The sequence below is a fragment of the Coenobita brevimanus genome, chromosome 65 (genome assembly GCF_032717465.1).
Source record: "Coenobita brevimanus isolate Jiangsu-jjx chromosome 65, ASM3271746v2, whole genome shotgun sequence".
Lineage (NCBI taxonomy): Eukaryota > Metazoa > Arthropoda > Malacostraca > Decapoda > Coenobitidae > Coenobita > Coenobita brevimanus.
In genome coordinates, this window is record NC_137018.1 from 45,555,178 (window position 1) to 45,579,587 (window position 24,410).

At 42.7% G+C, this 24,410-nt stretch overlaps 2 protein-coding genes across 2 annotated transcripts in view; one reads left to right on the forward strand and one right to left on the reverse strand.

Annotated features, from left to right (window-relative positions):
• Positions 1 to 441, reverse strand: part of Cul5 (cullin 5) — a 53,984-nt gene extending 53,543 nt beyond the window's left edge. Inside the window, exon 1 of the mRNA XM_080276598.1 lies at positions 424 to 441. Coding sequence (XP_080132724.1) covers positions 424 to 441 — 18 coding nt within the window. The remainder of the gene's footprint in view (positions 1 to 423) is intronic.
• Positions 442 to 22,340: 21,899 nt separating this feature from the next.
• On the forward strand, positions 22,341 to 24,204 carry LOC145404997 (uncharacterized). The gene is made up of 4 exons (XM_080276499.1): positions 22,341 to 22,519; positions 22,939 to 23,109; positions 23,378 to 23,513; positions 24,109 to 24,204. The coding sequence occupies exons 1-4, from the start codon at positions 22,341 to 22,343 to the stop codon at positions 24,202 to 24,204; spliced, it is 582 nt and encodes a 193-aa protein (XP_080132625.1).
• The last annotated feature ends 206 nt before the right edge of the window (positions 24,205 to 24,410 follow it).

Sequence of the window (24,410 nt, forward strand, 5' to 3'; positions counted from 1 at the left end):
CGATAGAATATCTTGTACTGCACTGTACCCAGGATAATATCACTAAAAATGTTACAAATACACTGGTATATCAAAAGTAAGCCGTACAGTGAGGATCACAAAGAATGGAACCCTATTACAATACTGAAAATAGAATAAAACACCATAAATAAGCTACAACAAATACAAAACAAATGTACTGTTAAAACTCTGAACTGTTTCTCACCTTCCATGACTATCAAAACCATATTACGGAAATCTATCTCTACAAGATTCTCTGAAATACAGTACAGTAGTAAGGAAACACAATCAGCATTAAACCAAGTCAAACTATGGTATTTAATTATGATAAAAAGCCATACAAGGTTAAATCTATACTCAGAGATATGTATTATAAACTCTTACAAGAATCAATGCATTTTCTGAGTTGTGATATGCACTGACCTGCCACAATGATCCCATGATGGGTGTTCGCACACCAACACTTCACTTGTAGTAATACACACACTTATTCTTGTTTTTTCTATTTTTAAACACTTTTCTTTAAATAATTTAATTATCTTAATGTAATTCCTTCACAAGGTCCATCCAAAGTTAATCTCTATGACAATTTCTTGACAGTCCTAATAACACCATTAAAAAAATTATAAGTGACTAAAAACTGGGTGGAAATTTTAGCAATATGAGTACTGTAATCCAATTAGCACAACCCACCATACACAGTACAGTACTCTTATATAATTATATACTCATCACCAGACTAATGAAAAATGCAAGAAAAAATAGCCTACACTAGTCATGAATAGTCATGAACCTACTTATTCCCATCAACTTTATTTTTTTTGGGGGGGAAAGGGGAGAACTGTTCCAGTACAGTATTTAATTTTTATACCCATTACTGCAGTGTAACTGGACTAATCACAAAAACACAGCAATTCAAATAACTTAATTCCATAAATGAAAAGATATTACTACTCACTTATGAAATAACCTCATACTCTTACCTTAGTACTCTATACTGTTACATCTTTTGATCTTTATGAAATATGTATTTCATAACAGTAATGACTGAAATTTATTCTGGACATATTGCAGATTTTCATTAGAAGTTTTTGACATTATTTTTACCTTTGCACCAAACTCATGCCATGTAAAACCATTAGGCCAACATTATAGCACCTAGCCATTATTCTTTACAAATATCCATCACAAATCAACTTTTATACCCTTATCATCATCTTGTTTCATCCCTACGTGAAGTGGGGTTGGTGGAGGATTAGTGCCCCTCCCTGTAAAACAATTAACTCTATGCCCTTGGCCACCCTGTCTGGGATACATGGCGTCTGGCAATGAATGAATGAAAATCATCTTGTTTACTTAACCCGCCGCGTGCCGGCTATTTTTAGCCTTATGGGTCGCCCCAATGCCGGCCATTTTTCAACTTTTTTTTTTTTTTTTTTTTTTTTTTTTTTTTTTGCTAAAATGATAGATTTTAATGTGGAAACAACGAATTTTGCCATTAAAATGCTCACCGAGGCTTGGAAATGGGGTTTATTGAGTCCTGCATACTCGTGCACAGGTACAGACACTCACGCTCACCACGTACGTGAGAAAGCCATTTTCTATGTAAGGTATACTTAGGTATTTATGCTGGGAAGGTATAGCAATGTTCAATACACTTTTCTGATTGCTTATTACTTCAGCATCTATCACAATTTGCATGTCTTTCTCACTGTGAATGCATTATCTTACACGTACGTGAAGACAGGTACAGCCTGACTTCATTATGTACTGTCCTGGCACTTACAAGAAGGTATTTACAACTTGACTTCACTATATAGTCCGTACACTTTGAAGAAAATATTTACAACTTACATTTACGTGAAAATATTTACAAAATGCCTTCACTATGTACAGCACTAGGCAAGGCACACAGGCAGAGTGAGGCAGAGGGAGCGTGAAGGGGGGAAGCAAGTGAGTGTATGGCCTTGACAGCCTGGGGGATGGCAGAGGAACAGTTACCATACATGCCTGTCAATTTTTACCCGCGAATCTTGAAAAATGTGGTCGCAGTGAATATTTTTATTTTAAACCATTTTAAAATGGCACTGGCACTGGCCGCAGAATTATGTCAGACTGTTTTAAAATGGCACTAGGACGCAGCGAGTTAAACCGGAAACTGCACCTCGTACACAAGCAGCAATTCCTGCTCACTGTAAAGGTATAACGTTGGGTTAGGTTAGTATCTTTATTTCGGCAGAAATTTACCTCATAACACTAAAAACCTTACGAAGAAAATCTGTCTATCTACTGCCAGATGCCACAATCCCATCAGGGGTGGCCATTTGACTTTGAGTTACTTGTTTTACAAAGAAGGGCACTAACCCTCCACTAACCCACTTGTTGACGCATATGGAGCACGTATGGTTTGGTTATATGGTTACCACCCAGCACTGTAAACGGCTTCCTGGCTTAAAGGAAACCATTTGGCTTGTCATTCAATGTAAAGCCACCTCTAAAGGAAAGAAAAGCAGTAAGATGTGACAGGAAAGATAAGAGAAATGGGAAGAGAGGAGGGCAGGCACAGAATAAGAATGATAAAGGCTAATGAAGAAGTAAGCAGCACTACATCATGAGTGGATTAGTTTTAATTTTTAAAGGGAATTTGGTGTAAAGTAAGGTAAAAATTTACCAAGTCTTTAAGCTTCAATATTTATTGTCTGTTTGTGGAAAATTTAGCAAGTCAACCTAAAACACCACCATGTGTCACTGCAATGACAGAATATGAAAATAGGAGGTGCTAGCCCTCGAGTCCACTTACAAGGATGCTGTACTTTATGCTCCAAAACTGTACGAATCCTTAGCCTAACAGGTTCACTAAAACATGAGCAAAGTGAAATAAACGTGAAAAAACAATGAACTAGTATTCAATGTAGCTTGAAAAATAATTTGAAGTCAATTACAATTTGAAATATCAAGGGGGAATAGAGGAGGGTATGCATTAGGTATTCAATGTGGATGACCCTAAACTATAATCAAACAAAAGAAAATACTGAAAAGAGAATTAAATGAATCAGAAAAAAATAACATCCACACAAATTACACAGTACATGAAATTATAGCTGATAACCAGCAACTTTGTCCAAGAACAGTACCAAACACTAAATCACCAAACTGTATCACATATCAGTTACTGTTACTTTTAACTTGATTCCATGTGCACTGATGCTTCAAAATGACAGAATCCATAAAATATCTCGTGACTAACATGAAAATAGCCTGGGCTAAGGTTTTTGGCACTACTCTACCCCCTACAGCGTGAGGTTGCTCTACAACACAGAGGCTGTTACACGGTACACAAGCCACCCTGGCCTCAATCACTTTGTCTGAACTACTGCGCCACCCTATGCAACCTCCTTCTGCGACTCAGGCCAACAAAGGAAAATTCTTGGATGTCAGCCGAGTTCAGTGACAAAGTCTTGGTAGATGTAAACAAATCAAGCCCCGTTATAATCCTCTACATTACTCTTTATCTACAAAGTCTACCAGGATATTAACCAAATATTTACTGAATTTGAGTATTTATGGCTAAAATGCTTAAATATGAAGAGCACAGAGACAATACAGACAAAATGAATCGAGAAATAAATTGTAATACCATAATACAACAAACCTTTAACAACGCCGCCATGACATATTATTAAAGTTTATACTAGCTTACAATCAAGACTTTGACTTGCTTATTAACAAAATATGACGTTTGGTTTTACTTTAATTATTTTTAAAATATAATGGCCAAACACCTAAATATTGCTCTAGCCTTTAAAAGACCAGCTCAACCTCACGCCTAGAACTAAGTTTCTCATTTGGTTAGTTCTAAAGCAAAGATTCCCCGCGAGATTTCAGAATCCTATGACCGAAGTTTGTTATCATTTACGTTATTTCTTTGATTTATAATCATATGATAGGTATATTTACATTTACTACGAGTAATTTTCATACATTTATAATAATGTCAATGATGTCAGCAGTTACTGTCATACTGCATTACTGCTTCTTAACTGCAAGGTTTAAGCAAAATACTTTTTATTTATGGCGCATTAGCATAAATTCCGTGTTGTGTCAGCCGTACGGATCACATAGTTCCCAGATATAAACAATAGTTAATATTAAGACAATTTCCGACGGACGAGGCAAGAACAGAGAATATCTATTTTGGTTTCCCTTATCTTGGAGTTTGCATATGCAATTCTCTCTATTGCTGAAGAAATAAAAAACGCTTTAATCTCGTGGACTATTATATTATGCCTTGATTTTTTTTTTTTTTTTTTTTTTTTTTCCCCTCTGTACAGTACTTTCTATTTCACATGTTTTTTATGCTGAATGTTTTTAGGTCGACTTCTCGTCCCCAAAACACTAGCGATTGAGCGGGGTCCTCTTTCTGGACCGGAAGTAAAGCACCAACAAAGGAACAGGACAAAAACCAGGCAGTATACCTTAACACATCTATTGCCTTAATTCTACACCGTTACAATATAACACAGAGTGAGATTTAAGATACAGGAGACAGGGACACAGAGTCAGACTTTGACACCACGAGATACAGTTACACTTAATACACGATATGATACATGTACACTAATGTCCTGAATTATATATGTGGATACCCGTATTTCACTTGAAGTCAAAACATATACTTAATTGGAAACAAGGGGAATAAACAAGATTAAGAGTCCATGGGGGAAATACTATTATAAATAAGACAGGGTGCGGATTGCGACACTTGACGCAGTGACTTAGTCGCGGCGGCACTTGATATAGGCTTTTGATTCTCCCGCACTCCCTAGTCTCCATTCACAGTCACTGAAAGTTCTTTTACTTGGAGGCTCGTACAACTACTCTAACTTCTCTTACTGGGGGTTCAAGTAATTTTCTGTTCTGCCGGGTATTGAGTTCTTTTAGACTAATAGCAACTGTCACTGGTTTTTCACTGGTCTTGACTCGGTCACTGTTCACTGTTCTTTCCCCTGGTTTGTTCTCGGTACGAGGGGCGTCACTTATTTACCCGTGTTTCCTAGGTGGGGTACACTCTGTCGTCGGGGCGTGAGGAGAGGGCCCTAGGGGGACTCTGCCTGCAAGGGGCAACACACTACCCGCAGGGGAGTCACTGCCCGGGTCCTGGTCGTCGGTGAGGTGCAGGGAGGCCCTCCTGTCTGGGGGCTCGACCTGAGAGGAGGCCCTTGTCTTGGAGCCTCGTTGGTGGGGTGCAGGGAGGCCCTCCTGTCTGGGGGCCTCGACCTGAGAGGTGGCCCTCGCCTTGGGGCCTCGTTGGTGGGGTGCAGGGAGGCCCTCCTGTCTGGGGGCCTCGACCTGAGAGGTGGCCCTCGGGACTGGGGCCAAACACCTGGAGGAGGCGGGCCTGTCGTCTACGGCTCCGCGGGGTGAGGGAGCCTGGGTTACCCAAGTCTGGAGTCTGCTGGTCACGCCTGGGGGTCCTGGGGCTGCGGTCGTCTGCTGGGAGAGGCGCCGACAGAGTTGGGCTGGGGCCTCGTCTCCGTCTGGTGTCTGGAAAGAACAGAGATCTCCCAGGCGTGGGAGGTAGGCCCGGTTTCGGACCTTGCCACCACTCTGGCGACACCTCCGGGGCAACACTCCCGGATGGTGACGAAGGGTTCCCACAGGGGGACGAGGTAGGAAAAGGATTCACGGAGTCCGTGTCCTCTCCGATATGGGGAGAGGGAAGCACAGAGGCGACTCTCTCTCCTGGGTTTTCTACAGCCGTGGCTAAGGGTCCTCTCCCCCTGGTGCACACGTCTGGCTGTAGTCTTGGGCCTCCTGCCCTTGGAGTGCCTAAGGGCACAACCGCCCTGGTGCACACTTCTGGCAGTAGCCTTGGGCCTCTTGCCCTTGGAGTGGCTAAGGGCACAATCGCCCTGGTGCACACGTCTGGCCGTAGCCTTGGGCCTCCTGCCCTTGGAGTGGCTAAGGGCACAACCGCCCTGGTGCACACGTCTGGCCGTAGCCTTGGGCCTCCTGCCCTTGGAGTGGCTAAGGGCACAACCGCCCTGGTGCACACGTCTGGCCGTAGCCTTGGGCCTCCTCTTGAGGTTGTAACAATGGCCGTCGCCAAGACGTTACTTGGGACTGAAACTTGTTCAGTCCCACCCCAATTCTGGCGATGGTTGTCCCGCCCGCAAGGTCGTTGGCGTTTTCCGGTCACCTGGTGTCGGGGTAGTTGAGGGGAAAAGGGACTCAGGACAGTAGTGTCCCGGTGACCCTCTTTCTACAGCCGTGGCTAAGGGTCCTCTCCCCCTGGTGCACACGTCTGGCTGTAGTCTTGGGCCTCCTGCCCTTGGAGTGCCTAAGGGCACAACCGCCCTGGTGCACACTTCTGGCAGTAGCCTTGGGCCTCTTGCCCTTGGAGTGGCTAAGGGCACAATCGCCCTGGTGCACACGTCTGGCCGTAGCCTTGGGCCTCCTGCCCTTGGAGTGGCTAAGGGCACAACCGCCCTGGTGCACACGTCTGGCCGTAGCCTTGGGCCTCCTGCCCTTGGAGTGGCTAAGGGCACAACCGCCCTGGTGCACACGTCTGGCCGTAGCCTTGGGCCTCCTCTTGAGGTTGTAACAATGGCCGTCGCCAAGACGTTACTTGGGACTGAAACTTGTTCAGTCCCACCCCAATTCTGGCGATGGTTGTCCCGCCCGCAAGGTCGTTGGCGTTTTCCGGTCACCTGGTGTCGGGGTAGTTGAGGGGAAAAGGGACTCAGGACAGTAGTGTCCCGGTGACCCTCTTGACCTGGGTCACTAACCCCACCGTTGTGTCCTCCTGGGGTGTTGGTGTGGTAGTTGCCCGGTGGTGGGGTAGGGGGTGGCGGGGTGGGTGGTCCGGCGGCGGGCATTTTACATGTTAAATAATTAAACCATTATAAAAAATAAAAAAAAGTCGCGGCGCAGGACTCTGAGGTTGTCATTATCATACCCTGGCAACCTACCTGTTAAACAGCGGGTCCGATATCGTATCATATTATGCACAAATCATATTATTATACACGAAAATATTATACACGAATATATTATACACAAATATTATTATAGACGAACATATACACCAATCACACGCATATCTTATACACGAAATTGGGAGCACTGTTGCCGGATAGGTTGCCAAAGTACGATAATGACCTCAGAGTCGTGCGCCACGACTATATATAGTTTAGCATCAAAGACTGTATGGTTGTACTTCAACTGTGTAGTATTTGCCTTTCTATTTTTTGTCCAACTATTACCAGACGCCTTAAAACCGTAAGGGGTGGCCACAAACAAATCGCCTCCATGTCGCCCTGTTCCACGCCATTTCATTGCCCTCCCCCAACTCACACCCTTCCCACTTACAGTACTGTATATACCTCTCCACTCCATCCCTCCACCTCATCCTCGGCCTCCCCGTCCCTCTCCCCACCTCCATCTCACTCACATACACTCCTCGTTAGTCTCTCTCTCTCTCTCTCTCTCCATCCTCTCCACATGGCCAAATCAACTCAATGTGTTTCTCCTAACGCTTTCTATCGCATCCACATTCACACCACAATGCTCCTTCACATCCTTATTTGTCAGTCTGTCTCTCCATGTAACTCCACATGCTCCACTCAAACAACTCATTTCCACTGCTCTCACTCTTGACTTGCGTCCTTCCAAAAAGGTTCAAGCTTCACTTCCATACGTTTGAGTTGGTATGACAATACCATCATGCAGCGACTTTTTTTACTTCCATACTCACATCTTTGTTTCTTATCATTGCTTTCAAAGAACCACTAACTTCCTGCCTCGTTGGACCCTTTCAAACAATTCATCCTCCCAACTTCTATCCTTACTCATCACACTAGCCTACCTAAGTACTTAAATGCACTCACATTTTCCATTTCCTCATCATCCAGCCTCACTGTACATTCATTTACATCACATCTTTCGAAGATCATAACTTTACTCTTTCCTATACATTAACCTTTAAATTCCCTTTCTTACACTCTCCCAAACTCGTCTTCGCTTAACAATACAGTAGGCCTATCAGCTGCAAACAACAGTACAGGGAGTTTTCAAACGTTGCCCTCTCTCATTAGGGCCGCTCCAGCCAGACTGAACAACCATAGAGACATGACATATCCCTGTTTCAGTCCAACTTTTAGATAGAAAAATTCATTCACTATCCACACGCACTGCAGCCTTAGCATCCTCATACATACTCTTCACGGCATTCAACAACTTCCCATTTACTCAATATGTTCTTAATATTTTCCACATTCCATGTCAATCCACTCTGTCATATGCTTTCTCCAAATCCATGAAGGCCGCATACCACTTGTTTCTCTTCTCTGGAAACTTTTCCATTAAAGACCAAAGGATGAATATCGGACCTACACAACCTCATCTCTTCCTAAAACCTCCATGTTCCTCTCCAACTAATCCTTCTGTTATTTCCCTAACTCTGTCAATAAGTATAACCTACCATATACTTTTCCTTCTCCTATTACACTCAGAAGACAAATGCCCCTATGATTACCACACACTTCTTTTTCTCCTTTTTCTTTGTACAGGGGAATAATTATACCTGACTTCCAATCCTCCAGGACTCTACTTTCCTCCCAGGCCAATCTGCAAATCTTCCACATATCCATTGTACTGCTATCTCTCCCCCATGCTTCATCACTTCACCACACATTCCATCAATTCCTGGGGCTTTCCCCATTTTGATTTTCTTCATTGCCTCCACTACCTCCATCCTACTGATCTCTTCCTCCCTTCTCACCTCCCTCCGTCTCCCAGCCATTCCCCAGCCACTTATACTCGCATTCCTGTCATTTTCAATGTTTAACACGTCCTCAAAGTGTTTTCTCTATCTGCTCATTTTTTCTTCCTTCGTTAGCAATCTACCATTTTTATCTTTCACCTCCCTACTAACTTCTTTAACATTCTGTCTAACTCTCTTTACCTCTTTCCAGAACATTTTCTTATATTTCTTTCACTTTACATTCAGATTCCTTCCAGATTCCTCATCCACTATCGTCTTACTCTCTCTTACTAATCTTTTCACCTCTCCCTTCCTCCATACATATAAATCTTTCTTCCGCCTCTCAACTTCATGCCTCTGCTTCCCATCCACCTACTATATGTTTTCTTCTTTTGCGCCACAGGTTGTCTCACCTCATCATTACACCATGCTGTTCCTTGCGCCACTTTTCTTCTCTTCACCCCACACACCATCTCACGTGTTACACAGATTTCTTCTGTGAATATCTTGCATACACTTTCCACCTCCCCCATCTGCTCCAAATCATATTTACCTAATCGCTCCTTCACTTCTCTCTTATATTCTGCCATATCTCCATCCTCTTGCAACTTTTCTACTCTTGTATGGACTATTTCCTTCTGTCCTTCCCTTCTTCTATGCCTCCATTGCACTTGAACCTTGAGTTTTACCACCACTAAATGGTGGTCAGAAAGTCCACTCCCCCAACCTACCCTTTACATACCTTCTCATTCTGCCATCCACACACACAATCAGTCATTGCCTTCCGTTCATTCGGTTTGCCACCCACCCTTCTCATCGTTCGCCACGTATTCCTGTGGATCATTTTGTGCCTAAAGAGGGTATTGGCCATCTCCAACCCACTCCCTGCACAAATGTCTACTAAAGCACTGCCATTCTCATCCACTTCCGCAGGCACACCCTACTTTATTCGAGGATAGTAAAATATTCTTGGTACCCCAGAGATTCAAACTCTACAGCTAAACTCACACGTGATCTTGTGCATAGGCGCAACCAAGGAAGGGTGTTAGGTCCCCCTTTCTACTCAAATGAACCGAACGGGTAGACAGTCACAAGTGATAGCTCCCAGGTTGCTTTCTTTGCCCTCCAACACTAGATACCGTATCTCAAGAAAAATTATTACTAACAAAATTCAACTCCTCCGCAAGAAAATCCTGGCTGCGCTCCGACCACGTTGACTTAAGAACTCAGTGCTTCTGTGCCAGCGAGAAAATATGAATACGTTGGGTTCCCCAATACCGTCATTATTAATTGATTTCACGCGCTAGCTACGTACCACACAAACACAGCAGATACACAGCATCAGACAGCTAGGAAATATCTATCAATCTATCTAAAACCAGGCGCCATAATCCCGCAAGTAGTGGCTGTTTGTATCTGAGTTAGTTGTTTTACGGGGCACTAACTCTCTGGTGCGTCGATGTACCAAATTGGCATGATGTAAGGTGGTGTGCTCACTCGCATATACTGTGTATATAGATGGATATATAGATAGATAGATATAGATAGATAGATAGATAGATAGATGGATATATATATATATATATATATATATATATATATATATATATGGAGCCTCTGTGGTAGAGTGTGCGTTTCGCACGCTGGTGAGCGCGGGTTCGCCTCCCGCCATAGTTGTAAAAACTTCGGGAAGCCACTTGCTACTTTGGCGGACACAAGGGGTGATGTGGTTGAACCAGTGTCGCACCCAATCGGCTTAAGGCGGGCCGATTACACTTGGTTCACAGACTACACACACATCCAAAGCCACTACAACACTACAATCACACTCACAAGCACTTCTCACTCTACATACTGTACAGTCTCTACCAGACAGCCTAAGCCACTGGGTAGAGATACATTGGCTGTATCGTCCTTGCTTCGGTAGGGATAGGCCGGTCCTGCAGTGAACCTCAACGGCTGATGATGATGATTTTATATATATATATATATATATATATATATATATATATATATATATATATATATATATATATATATATATATATATATATATATATATATCACCACAACCAACTACCACCATTGCCACCACCACGACCAACTGCCACCATTACCATCACCACAACCAACTACCATCATTACCACAACTAGTTACCACCATTACCTCCACACACACACACACACACACACACACACACACACACACACATTATCAGTTAAATGATGATGATGATTATACCAATATTAATGGCTGTATGATCTCAGTATTATCGCCACTGCAATTTTTACCATCAACCACCACACTATGAACCACCACAGTTACCATCACCACTAACAGCAACTAGCACAATTACCACCACCACCTACAACCGGCACCTAGAGGTGATAAAAAATACACATGAAACGTTCAGAAATTGCGTATCAGTATCAAAGTACAAGGCACCTGATTGTGTTAATGTAAGACTAACTACCAGAAGGCAGCAAACAACCTATAGCAGAATCAGAACGCTGTATAGATATCTCTGGGAAGTAAGTCAGTCAAGTAATAATATGATAAGTAACTGCAGAGTATGTGAAGAGAACGGAAAGCACAATCTAGAATATTACATTGTTGAGTGGCCAAATGTTAAACCATATAGAGATTTATGTTCCTCAAATAACAGATATGATTTATTGGTATACTTTCTTCAGCCCTCTGTCCTTACGTGATCAATGAATTCCCGTGTTTTGCTTGTGCAGTGTAATATAATTCATGTCTGTCTGTCTCCCCATCACCTGCCTTTCAGGGTCAGCCTACTTCATTTCTTCTTCAGATTTATTATTAATCACAATTTAGTTTTTACAAGACATGTTTATGTGAATAAGTTGACTAGTATTGGTATATTTATAATTTCCAGCTAAAAATGTGTTTACAGATGGTTACCACATTCCTATCCATGTCACCGTAATTAATGTTATCCTCAAAGTTTCAGCTTCCCCATGCTGATACTTGCAACAATCTGTCATTGCTATATGTTATATCCTATTCGACATGCTAATACAAGTCAGTCATTATTACATCTCTGTATATGTCTATTTTACTTTGTACAGTACTGTGTTGTAATTACTGCTGTAAGATGTATTACGTGCACAGACATCCACACCAAATTTATATTCATATGATGCCATATTATGCACTGCCTCAAGAAAGATCACATCCTTGTTAAGGGTATATGCTCAATTAATTTTATTATTAGACTGATACTTATTTTTATTCCAATGTGTCTGCCAATTTGATATCACTATACCTACAGTATGTAGCTATGCAGATTACTATATATTGTATTAATATGAAAGCATATACCTAACATCTCTCTCTCTCTCTCTCTCTCTCTCTCTCTCTCTCTCTCTCTCTCTCTCTCTCAACTTCTTTTGCTTCTCTCCATTATTACAGTCTGACCCTCTCCCACTATGATACTGTATATTATGTATGTGTGTATATGCATGTATATGTATGTGTGTGTATGTATATGTGTATATATAACTAACAGATTTATTCATAATGCATTCCATTCATACCAACCTACGTGTGTGTTACCAGGGGGTGGTCCTTATCAAATGTATAATCCATTGCTTCACTTCAACAAGGCAATCCACTCAATTTTTGTGTTACTAGGGGGTGCACCAATTGTGTAAATTTTTTTTTACTATGTAGATTTTGCACAATAGAATTTGTAAATCCAATAATCCACCACCACCACCAACAACAACAACTACCACCATTACCACCACCACCACAACCAACTACCACCATTGCCACCACAACCACAACCAACTACCACCATTACCACCACAACCACAACCAACTACCACCATTACCATTATTGCCACCACCACGACCAACTGCCACCATTACCACCACCACAACCAACTACCATCATTACCATCACCACAACCAATTACCACCATTACCTCCACCACCACCAGCTATCATTAAACCGAACTACCACCACTACCTCCACCACCAACTATCACCATTACCACCACCACTAACAATTTCCACAGTTACCATTACCACCACCAGCTACCAACATTACCACCACCACCACCAACTACCATTACAACCACTACCACCACCACCACCACCAATGACCATCATTACCACCACCCTCACCACCACCAACTAACACCATTACCACCATCAACTAACACCATTATCACTATTACTACCACCACCACCAACTACCACCATTACCTTCACCACCACCAATTACTACCATTGCCACCACCAACTACCACCATTACCTTCACCACCACCAATTACTACCATTGCCACCACCACCACTAACTACCACCATTACCACCACCACCACCACTAACTACCACCATTACCACCACCACCACCACTAACTACCACCATTACCACCACCACCACCACTAACTACCACCATTACCACCACCGCCACCACTAACTACGACCATCACCACCACCACCACCACTAACTACCACCATTACCACCACCACCACCACCACCACTAACTACCACCATTACCACCACCACCACCACCACTAACTACCACCATTACCACCACCACCATCACTAATTACCACCATTACCACCACCACCATCACTAATTACCACCATTACCACCACCACCATTACAATCACCACCACCAGCTACCGCCATTATCATAACCACCACCAACTACCATCATTATCACCACCACCGTCAACTACCACCATTACCACCTCCACCAACAACCACCATTACCACCTCTGACAACAACAACCACCATTACCACCACCACCATCAACTACCACCGTTATCATCACCACCGCCAACTACCACCATTACCACCATCACCAACAACAACCACCATTACCACCATCAACTACTATCCTTACCGCCATCACCACCACCATCACCAACTACCACCATTACCATCGTTGCCGCCAACTACCAACATTACCGCCACCGACAACAACAACCACCATCATTACTTCCACCATCACCACCAACTACCAGCGTTACTATCACCACTACCATTAACCAACACCACTCTTACCACCGTTACAACCACCAACAACAACAACTACCACCATTAATACCACCACCACAACCAACTACCAACATAACCACCACCACATACCGCCACAACCACCACCACCAACTACCACCGATACCTTTACCACCACTAACTGCCACTATTACCACCACCACCATCAACATCTACCAACATTACCACCACCAACAACAACAACTACCACCGTTACCTCCACCAACAACTACCACTACCATCACCAACAACAACAACTACCACCATTACCACCATCGCATCCAACTACCATCGTTACCACCACCACCACCACCAATTACCATTACCACCAGTAACAACTACCACCATTACCACCACCACCACCACCACCAATTACCATCATTCCCACCACCAGGACAAACTGTCAACATTGCCACCACCACCAACAGCAACTTCCACCATTACCACCACTACCATCAACAACTACCACGACAACCACCACCACCACCACCACCAACTACCAGCATACCATCACCACCAACAAAACTACCACCACCACCATCACCACCACCAACTACTAACATTACCACCACCACCAACTACCAACATTACCACCACCACCAACTACCAGCATACCATCACCACCAACAAAACTACCACCACCACCACCACCACCACCACCATCAACTACCAACATTACCACCACCACCAACTACCAACATTACCATAACTCCATCACTGCTGAATGAAATAGTAAGTGGTGGGTAAGTTTCTTTTATATCATACTAGCAGTGGTACCCGGCGTTGCCGGCCAAAAAGGCGAACACTCTAATACTATGTTTCAGTTCAATCTATCTTTCTACGCAGAAAGACCGTGTACCTGTTATGCTTTTGAAGGGGGAGTATAAGAGGTTCAGGAACTTTGTATTTCGGCTTTCGCAGACTAACACAGTATTTATGCGCACTTTTTTATTATAACCAGTGACCTCAAATGACCTCGGAGGTTAAACTCACATAGCCTATGTCCGAACTGGAGGTCATGTGAATCTCCATGCCAAAAATTGGGCTGCTGATGTACCTGCCGTTGCCCGGGCCAAAGAGGCCAACACTACCGGTGGCCTTAAATGACCCAGATCTGAATTTTGACCCCCCTAAAACCATTCTTGGGTCACCATGATTCAGAAAATATATGGGTCTGGGGGTCTCTGGCCTTGGTTTGGTTGTGACTGAACGACAAACAAACAAACAAACAACGTTGCTCTTTTACACACACACACACACACACACACACACACACACACACACACACACACACACACACACACACACACAGTATAATTATATACCGTAGAGAGAGAGAGAGAGAGAGAGAGAGAGATGGAACCGGATGGGGACTTCAGCTCAACTGGTCCTTCTCCAGTAGTCCAGAAACCTACATGGACTCAGTTATGTTCACCTCTACAGAGAGAGATAGGGATGGAGATAGACAGATAGACAGATACATAGATAGACACATATATATAGACAGATAGACAGATAGACAGACAGACAGAGAGAGAGAGAAAGAGAGAGAGAGAGATAACAGGAGGGAGGATAAAAGTAGACAGGATATGAAAGGTCAGAAAGGAAGAGACGGGGAAGGTGGAAGGAGGATGGGGGTGGAGGGATATAGGAAGGTGATCTATATATTAAGGCGAGAGAGGGAGGAACAACACTCACTCACACAGGCTCAGCAACAGGTAAAACATTATATGGGTAGATATACTGTTAATACCAGAAATCCTAGACCTTAACTTGAAGGAGATTTTCGTCCCTTTGAAGCTTATATCCTGTAGGTCAGTGGCAGTATAAGGCAATGCTACAGTTCAACATCCTTCATGCTTCGTAGCTAGCACCATCTGTATCTGTATCTGTATCAGTGTGAGGTTTGCTGAAAGACCAGACCTTCCTCTTGCAGGGACAATGACGATAGCCATTCCAACTAGACAGAATGAGGAATGCCTCTGAGATTATGACAGATTATTAACACATTATCCGGGATACCACAAGCAGCTTAGTGTAGTGTTAATATCCTATTACGATTGAGCATTCAAAATGGAGAGATAGCAATTTTAGGCCAAGTTAAAGTGGACAGAGTATAGCAATGACAATAAAACATTTACGGGTAAGTTGTAGAGTCTGTTGGTCAGACCAGTAACAAAGACAAAACATCTGCATCCATGTTTAGGGCCGTATTAATAGCATATAAATCAGGAGACGCATTTTCATTTTTTCTACTCGTATCTTCCACTGAGTGACAACTGAAAATGGTGTGCTGCAAGAAATTAGGCTCGAGAAAATATCCGAGAGGTGATGCAAATAGCGGTGGGCTGAGATAAGCTGGACTTGTTGAGAGAAAGAGGAAGGATGGCTGGGAAGGGTCGCAGCCGTGAATATGAGGGGAAGAAAGACCGGAAGGAGACCGAAGAAGACGTAGGGTGAGGGGCTGAGTGGGAATATCTAGGCTGGGGGACTAAGCAGGGAATTATTTAAAACTCATGGGGAGCTGTAATCAGGTGTTCGAACCTGCATATGCTGGTGCAGGTATGTTGTTAGTGGTCTCCATGTGCAAACACAGCAGATCTCTTTTTGAAGGCGTTAATGGAAGACATCATAATTAATTATCTAACCTCTCCCGCTCGAATTGGCTTTCCCATGCTTAAATAAATCGTCTGGTGGCTGCAAGACATCTGAATGAAGGTGTTAAAATTGAAATGATGAAAGTGTAAACTTCCAGTTTTACAGCATATTAGCCAAAATTATACCAGGTGAACCAAGCGCATCATTCTTCGGCTCTTAAACCAAATTTGGCACGATTTCACCTAAGACTTGATTATGTATTCGCGTGGTACTAGAGACTGTAGATAACCTATTGAGTTTCTAGTGTCCTAAGTGCAAAGTAATACTGTATTTAATGAAATTATAAAGAGAATGATGAACTTCAGAAGAATCAAGATATTTGCTAGTGGTACAGCACCCATGCAGTGGGGTACTACGAACAAGCAAACCCCCTAGAATACACGAAAATAATTTTGACAAGCCTATACCTGAAGCTCGGCAGCTAGATGCATACTGTCGGGATAAAGGGAGATTGCTTCTAACCCCTTCATTATGAGAGGTATGTTCTAAGCTAACTATAATCGTCTGATTAAGGTAAGAATACGATAAATAATGACGTCATCCCGCCCCCTTAAAAAAAAAAAATGAGTTGTGTGGTCGATGTAAAAATGATGGTAAAATTAACTTTGGAATCTCATTCTGCACAAAAATTTAGCTTTAAATCCACAGTTTTGTTAACTCAGTAGGCTACAATGGCGTCTTGCTGTTTCTAGTCTCCACTTATGTTTTTGCTGGTATTATTATTCTCGTCTCAGAGTCTCGCAACGATTCCAAGAGAACCAGAGACTGAGCAAGGAATCTGAAGGGCCCAGGCTATGTGTCCTGGCATGAGCCATTGCCGATAGGAAAAAAATCCCAATCTCCCCAACGGGGTCAAGGCCGTTGTAAAAGCGCACCAGACACGTACGTTCTTCGACACCAATGTCAGATCCCTTGTTGATGTTACACAAGAAGTTACCTTGGGGTCTCCAGATCTTGTTTATATTATACATACCATACAGTATCCTTACTGAGGCTACACAGTAAAAGTTCGAAGCTAATGATTATTATTCTGGCCTCAGAGTCTCATTGACGATTCCAGGAAAACCGGAGACTGCGCAAGGAATCTGAAGGGCCCAGGCTATGTGTCCTGCTATGGACCATTGCTGGTAGGAAAAAAAAAAATCCAAATTTGCCCAATGGGGTCGTCACTAAAAAACAGTAGGTGGAGACTAGTGACTGTTCGTAGGACAGTTACTGAGTTCAAGTTGTTCTTGCTACCGCCAGGTGATTTTATTTCGACTTAAAAAAAGAAATTGTAGGGACAGGATTCAACATAGTCTCCATTAACTCTCACTCCGAGATATATGGCAAAAGTTGAATAAAATAATCTGGTGACAGCAAAACTACACATCAATAAGACAGCATCGTAGTGAAAACATTTATATAGAACAATAGCAGCAAAAAGTGCAAGGCAGTACAAACTGAAAACAAAGAAGGCAGAACAAAGAAAAATCAGTCCAAAGGAACTGATGTTATGCGAGACGAACTGACATGACGCAAAGTAAACTGGCCAAAAACACAAAACCAAACTAGTGAGAGACTATCACAGACTGAAAGCAAAGAACATGATAAAGATCTATACTCTTAAATACAGTGGTAAAATTTGTAAAATTTACTGAGGCAATAATGGTGAGCAGACTAAAATTAAACCAGACTAAATTACAAAAATCCATCCCTTTCAATAGGATGACATTCATCGTCTTCATCAAACCACATTTAGATGATCTGATTGATTTTAGGAGGACCTCTAGTTATGAAGGGAGTCTATATTTAACCCCTTAAGTTCAATTTTTTTTTCACAAGTTAATTAAAATCGTCTGAAGGTAGTACGAATAATATAACAGAAGACACTCCAAATTGAGTACGACAGACTGACATGGAGATAAGACGAGCCGGCGATACAGAGTGAAGTCAATGAACACAGTCTGAAGTGGAGCAACACTACCCAGTTGAGACAAACTAAAAGAAGACAGAATGACGAGAAAATAATGACCACATACAATTCTTCCTGACAAAAGAACAAGTAAAATGACTGACGAAAAATGACCACATACAATTCATCCTGACAAAACAACAAGTAAAATAGGTCAAAACAATATGAACTGCAGTAAGACTGAATCCAGCCAAGACAAACTGAGAGCAGAGAAAACAGACTTATGAAAAGGTGAACCTAAACCCTACTAATACATGTAAACAATAAACGAGACAAGACGACGAGAAGTGACCACAAACAAAGCCTGAAAACACAAGTGACACCAAAAACAGACACGACAAGGTGATTAAAAAGGTCCATAAACAAAACCTGAGTACTTAATGACTCTATTTTACCTCCAGCGAGATTAAGCCGATCTCTACAGAATGACTACGATGGGAGGTGGCGTGTGGTTGCCTCGCCTAAATATAAATAAGCTAAAACCAGGCAAGATAGACTAAAGAAAAACAAAACAGAAGGGGAACAATTAATACTAATCAAAGCAATCTGACATAAAGACAAGAGGCAAGACTAATGGTAAATGACCAAGGGAAGCTTGAAAAACACAAATTAAACCAAGAAAACCGCACTGAAATCAGTACCGTCCCCTGGGACATGTCTACAGATGGAGGTGGAGCCGTGGAAGAATCCAGACAACCTAGATAAATACAAACTATAACCAAGCAAGGCAGGCTGACGATAAATGACCATAATTAAGCATAAAAACTGACACTAAGATATCCCACTGAAACCAAGCCCATTCCCGTGCAGAGAATGTCTACGGTGGGTGGTGGAGGTGGTGGCGTGGGTCTGGCTCGGTGGGTGGTGCGTAACCGAGTGTCCCTACCCACTGGTGTTACGGCAGGGGCTGGTGGAATCAGGTACACTCACGCCGCACAGTACGTCTTCATCGTTTCAATCTCCCTGCAGAACCTCGTGACGATTCAGCAAAACCAGATGAGGTGAGTATAGTGCGATTTTTTTTTTTTTTTTAACAAGTGTAAATGAAGTACTGCTGGAACACGCACGCAGTGCAATGCGTCTTCGTAGCATCAGGCACTCTTCAAAATTTCATGACAACGCAGCAGGACCAGGTGAGGCAAGGAAAGCACAAGTTTTCTTCAGTCACGCCTGAGAACCTCATGTAGACGCAGCAAGACCGAGTGAATTAAGAACAGTGCATTTTTTGTGTGTGAAACAGGAGTAATTAAAATTGTGAGTTTTGATATATCGAGGAAGGTACACTAGCTTAACTTCAGGTACACTAAAGCAGCACAGTGCGTCTTCATCGCTTCGGTCATCCTATGGAACCTCATGCAGACGTAGCAGAACCAGGATATACGAGCCATACAATTTTATTGGAGCAGGAGTTGTGTGTGTGTGCTTTGAACAGATAAAATACGATAAGCACACTGACGTAAAACATTACATTTTATCGCTCCACGCACTCCTCAGAACATCATGTGGTCGCAACAGGACCTATCTAATTGAGTACAGTGGAGTTACTTTAAACGGAAAATAATTTATGTTGCTATATACAGAAAAAGATACACTTTTTAATAATGTGTACACTTACTGTACACTGTATGTATCGTCACATCAATCACCCTTCAGATCTCATGCCAGAGCAGTAGGACCAGGGGATTTTTTCTTTTTTTTTTACATGCGTAGAAAATACTGTAAGTTGGGGCAGTGCCAAAGACGGTACACCCGCCTTGCACCCCAAGTCTCCAAGACTTCTTGTAGCAAAGTCGAGAACAAATGAAGTGGGTGATGAGATAGCTTTTGAACAGTATGACATATATAAAGGCTAACCCCTTGCGATCGGAGGCTCACTCATGTGCTGGATAACATGATCTGGCAGTAACCAAAATAATAATATCCAAGTGGCATGCGATCTGAAATCATTATTAACTCTTTTGGTTGTTAAGGCACATTTAGACATTTCTTTCTGGCAATAAAGAAGATTTATTCAGCTGAGAGAAAATTAATCCCAGTCAAATGGTTAGGGTACGCTGATGTAGAAACAGAATGCAAGCAGATTAGGAGAGTCTTACAGGCACAGAAGGAGCTATAGTCACTTCAACCACCATACCCTCCTAAACTTCCTGCACTTGCAGCAATGCCCGATAAATACGTGGAGAGAAGAACAGCCTATAATTTATAAGTTCTGTATCACCTATTACTCACTCATGCTTTTGTTCTAATTTTATTTTTTCTTGGTATTTGTGTCTTGATCTTGTTGTGTAATAAATGCCAAAGTTGATTAACCACCGGCTTTTAAATAAAGTGTTCTAGTTGCTGGCCGATGCTCTTCAGCAATCTGTGTTGCTTAAGGACGTGCTCCTATACTTCGAATTATAGCCCTTCCCCGCAGCATCAGTTGCCATTCATCCAATATCCCATCCTCCTTTGCCACGTCAGGAACGTAGGGGATCTGAGCTTGGCTATTCAGTCCCGACATATAAGGCATGGGTGACCAGCCTCAATCCCCTTCCGTGGCATTATGAGGACAATAAACCCCACCCATCCATAGGATGCAAACCCTTGTAAGCCTCATCGGTTGGCGACCCTTAACCCGCTACACTGCCAGGCGTCATTTGGTTGTATGGTTACCATCTATCGTTGCAAATGACCTTCTGAATCACCGTAAATTGTCTGGCTTGTCACACAATATAGAATCAGCTAAAGGTAACACTACACTGAGTTAGTGGATGGTAAGCACCCTCGCCACACTAAGTGTGGGTAGGGATTAGAAAATGTGGAAAATTATGATTACATAACGAAAATATGTCTACACACCTACCTTTATCTAGCCTTGAAACCTTCAGATAGGATATACTGTAGGTATTACACTTGCCACTACACCGTTCCACCATGACCCCATACTGAACCCTTGGACAAGGAGAGGTTCCTATGAGACGGATAAGATTGTCTGATGTTAGCCAGAGAAGAATGTGTAAATCGTCAGCAACCTATTAGATGTTAATGATCGATACTTAAACATGGATAGTCTGTTGCTTTGGGTTTTATTTCGGTATGATTTAAGCCGTTCTATCTAGCTATAGCCAGACGCCATGGGTTGGCCATTTGACTGAGTTAGGCCTAGTTGTTTTACGGGGAGAGGCACTAACCCTCCGCCAATCCACTTGTTAATACGTAGGGAACACGTATGGGTTGGTTATATGGTTACCACCCAGTGTTTTAAATGGTTTCCTGGCTTACAGGAAACCATTAGGCTTGTCACTCAGTGTAAATGCCACCAGAAAGGGAAAGAAGAGTAATAAAAAGTGGCAGGAAAGATGCGAGAAATAAGGAGAGAGGAGGGCAGACACAGAAAAAGGATGATAAAGATGAAGGAAGAAGTAGGCAGCATTACATCGAGTGAGTGGATGAGGGTCGCCACCACCTACCACCATGATGTGAGCCTACAGAGAATATTTCAGCTTATCATCAACAGTGTCATTATCCCCCAAGCCTGAGAAGTGTGACATACTGACTGACGACTGGGACTTACCATCAATAAGAATATATCAGTGATTTCATTTGTGTTTTAGATATTTTCATTATTTTTCTTTCTAACTCTTCTTTTCATCTACAACAAATCTCTTCTTGACAGTACCTCTGTCTTCTGTTCTTGTATACTTATATTCCATCTAGTCCCTATCATGCCATTATTTCTCTTATCTCTGTTGCTCGTTTCTTTTTCTTCGCTCTTCTCTTTTCTATCTGTCTGTTGCCGTTCAATTCATCTACCCCTACCCTACTATTTTATTATCATATATCAGAGCAAACCTGCTTCCCTGTTTTCCCGCCGTTTTTACCGCTACATTTCCCTTCCCATCTCCCTCTGTCTGTCTGTCCCTTTTTCGACACAGACCAACATGGCCACCGCTGACATGTTGCTGTCCCGTCCCTTCTGGAGCGTGGCCAACACTCTGATGCTGCCCATTTTGTCTGACGATGACGGTGACGGACGCCCCACACTCCACTCCCTCGTCTCCCTCTCCCTGCCAGTCACCATCTTCCTTGACACCATCTTCGGGGAGACGCGCTCGGCCAGGTCCGGCTTTGGCACACGGACGTTTTACGAATTTGGAATTATAACTTTTGAGTAGTTAACATTTACTTGTGTCTACTACAGCCGTATGTTTTTGTTTTTGTCTTTAGCAGAGCTTCGATCTATGTACACATCTATTCCTTCCTCCCTTTCTATTTCATCGAAGCTCGGGACATAGGAGGAGAGTAACCTAAAGGCTAACATGGCTTAAGATGTATCATAGTTCAATCAGTTGTACCTTCATCATTTGAAAGTTTATTATCGGCTACTGAGACGCCTTCACTAAGGTCACGTTGCAGTAACTACGTTATATACGAGTATTCGTGATGCGTTTAGTTCAGTGCAGTTTACTGTTCATTACCTTCCCTTGCATTTTTTACTGTTCCCAAATTATAACTTACCATCAACTCCAACCTCGCCAGCGGGCGTGGTGTGGCGGAGGACCAACTTGACATCTTCCGCGCAGTGGAGGGCGCGCTGAGTGGCGTGGGCGTGGATGGGCGTGGGTGTCTGCTGCGTCTCATATGCCACCTACAGGCACACCCAGTGGCATCACTTACCATACTGGGGGAGCTCCTCACTGTTCTCTTTACGTGGGTCCACTTATGTTGACTTTCTTACATAGTTTACGATTAGGTATCAGGACATAAAATTAGGGAGCTTCTCACTGTGCTATTGACGTGGGTCCACATGTTCGATTTCTTATATCGTATAGACTTAATAGATGAATAGATAGATAGATTAGGAGACGAGATTAAATAGCCTCAAACGAAGGATGACAGCTTTTATTCTTTTTGTTCCATTTTTTCATAGCTTGCCTGACACATATACAACAGAATACTAAATACCACCATCCCACAGGCCGAAGCGAGCCGAAAGTGGATTCCTGCGAGAGTACCAGGATGCCGAAATGGCGGGTCGCGTAGGAGAAGACTGTTCAGCTCGCTACCCCACCTGCCCCCTTTCTCTCACCCCCTACAGCACCAAGCAGCACCGGGTAAGAGAGAGAGAGAGAGAAGGGGGGGGAGGGGGGAATTTCCTCAATCAAATCTTCCAAAACTAACATAAACTAATCAGCCATTTCAGTCTTTGATATTTACTTCCCTAATCTAAATAAAATTCTTGCAAAAATAAACCTAAGCTATAGTAATTTCAACCTTGGTTGATAACTTTCATAACCAAAATCGGTCTTGTATAAACTCATTAATTCATTCATTATTTTTGCCTTTGATATTGACTTTCCATATATATATATATATATATATATATATATATATATATATATATATACTCATAAATTATTCTAGACTTTGATTTAAACTCTATGCCAAAGGACGTTATTTTATTCTTGTTACCTCAACGGTTTAATTCAGCACAGGACAAATTTTTCTAACTGGAGGTTAGATATAGCCTCCAATAACGTCTCCAGCCCCAGAGATTCTTCCAGTGTTTAATAAAATCGCTTGAGGTTAAGCGGAAAAAAAAAAATGGAAGACACCGGTATAATAAATAAAAATCCTTCTAAAATAGATATCTGCCTTGTATATGCATAGTTTAATGTGGTCTGGCTTACCTGACCCGACCTCTTGCAGGACCCGTTCTCGTCCGGGCAGGTCACTGGGTCACTTGCAACCAATGAACTCTATGGCGACCACATCTCCCCTCTGCCCCAGGTCATCCTCTACTGACCTCACCTCCACATGTCAACACAGGTCACAGATCAAGTTAGGTAGCATGATTATATAAGTCTTATGGTTGATCGACACAGGTCAAAGAGATCAGGTCATTGTAGGTCATATATCAATTGGGGTCAACACAAGTGCAACGTAAGTACTTATACAATGAGTTTTTGATAGGAATTTATAGTCTTTACTGACAAACTGGTATATTTCGT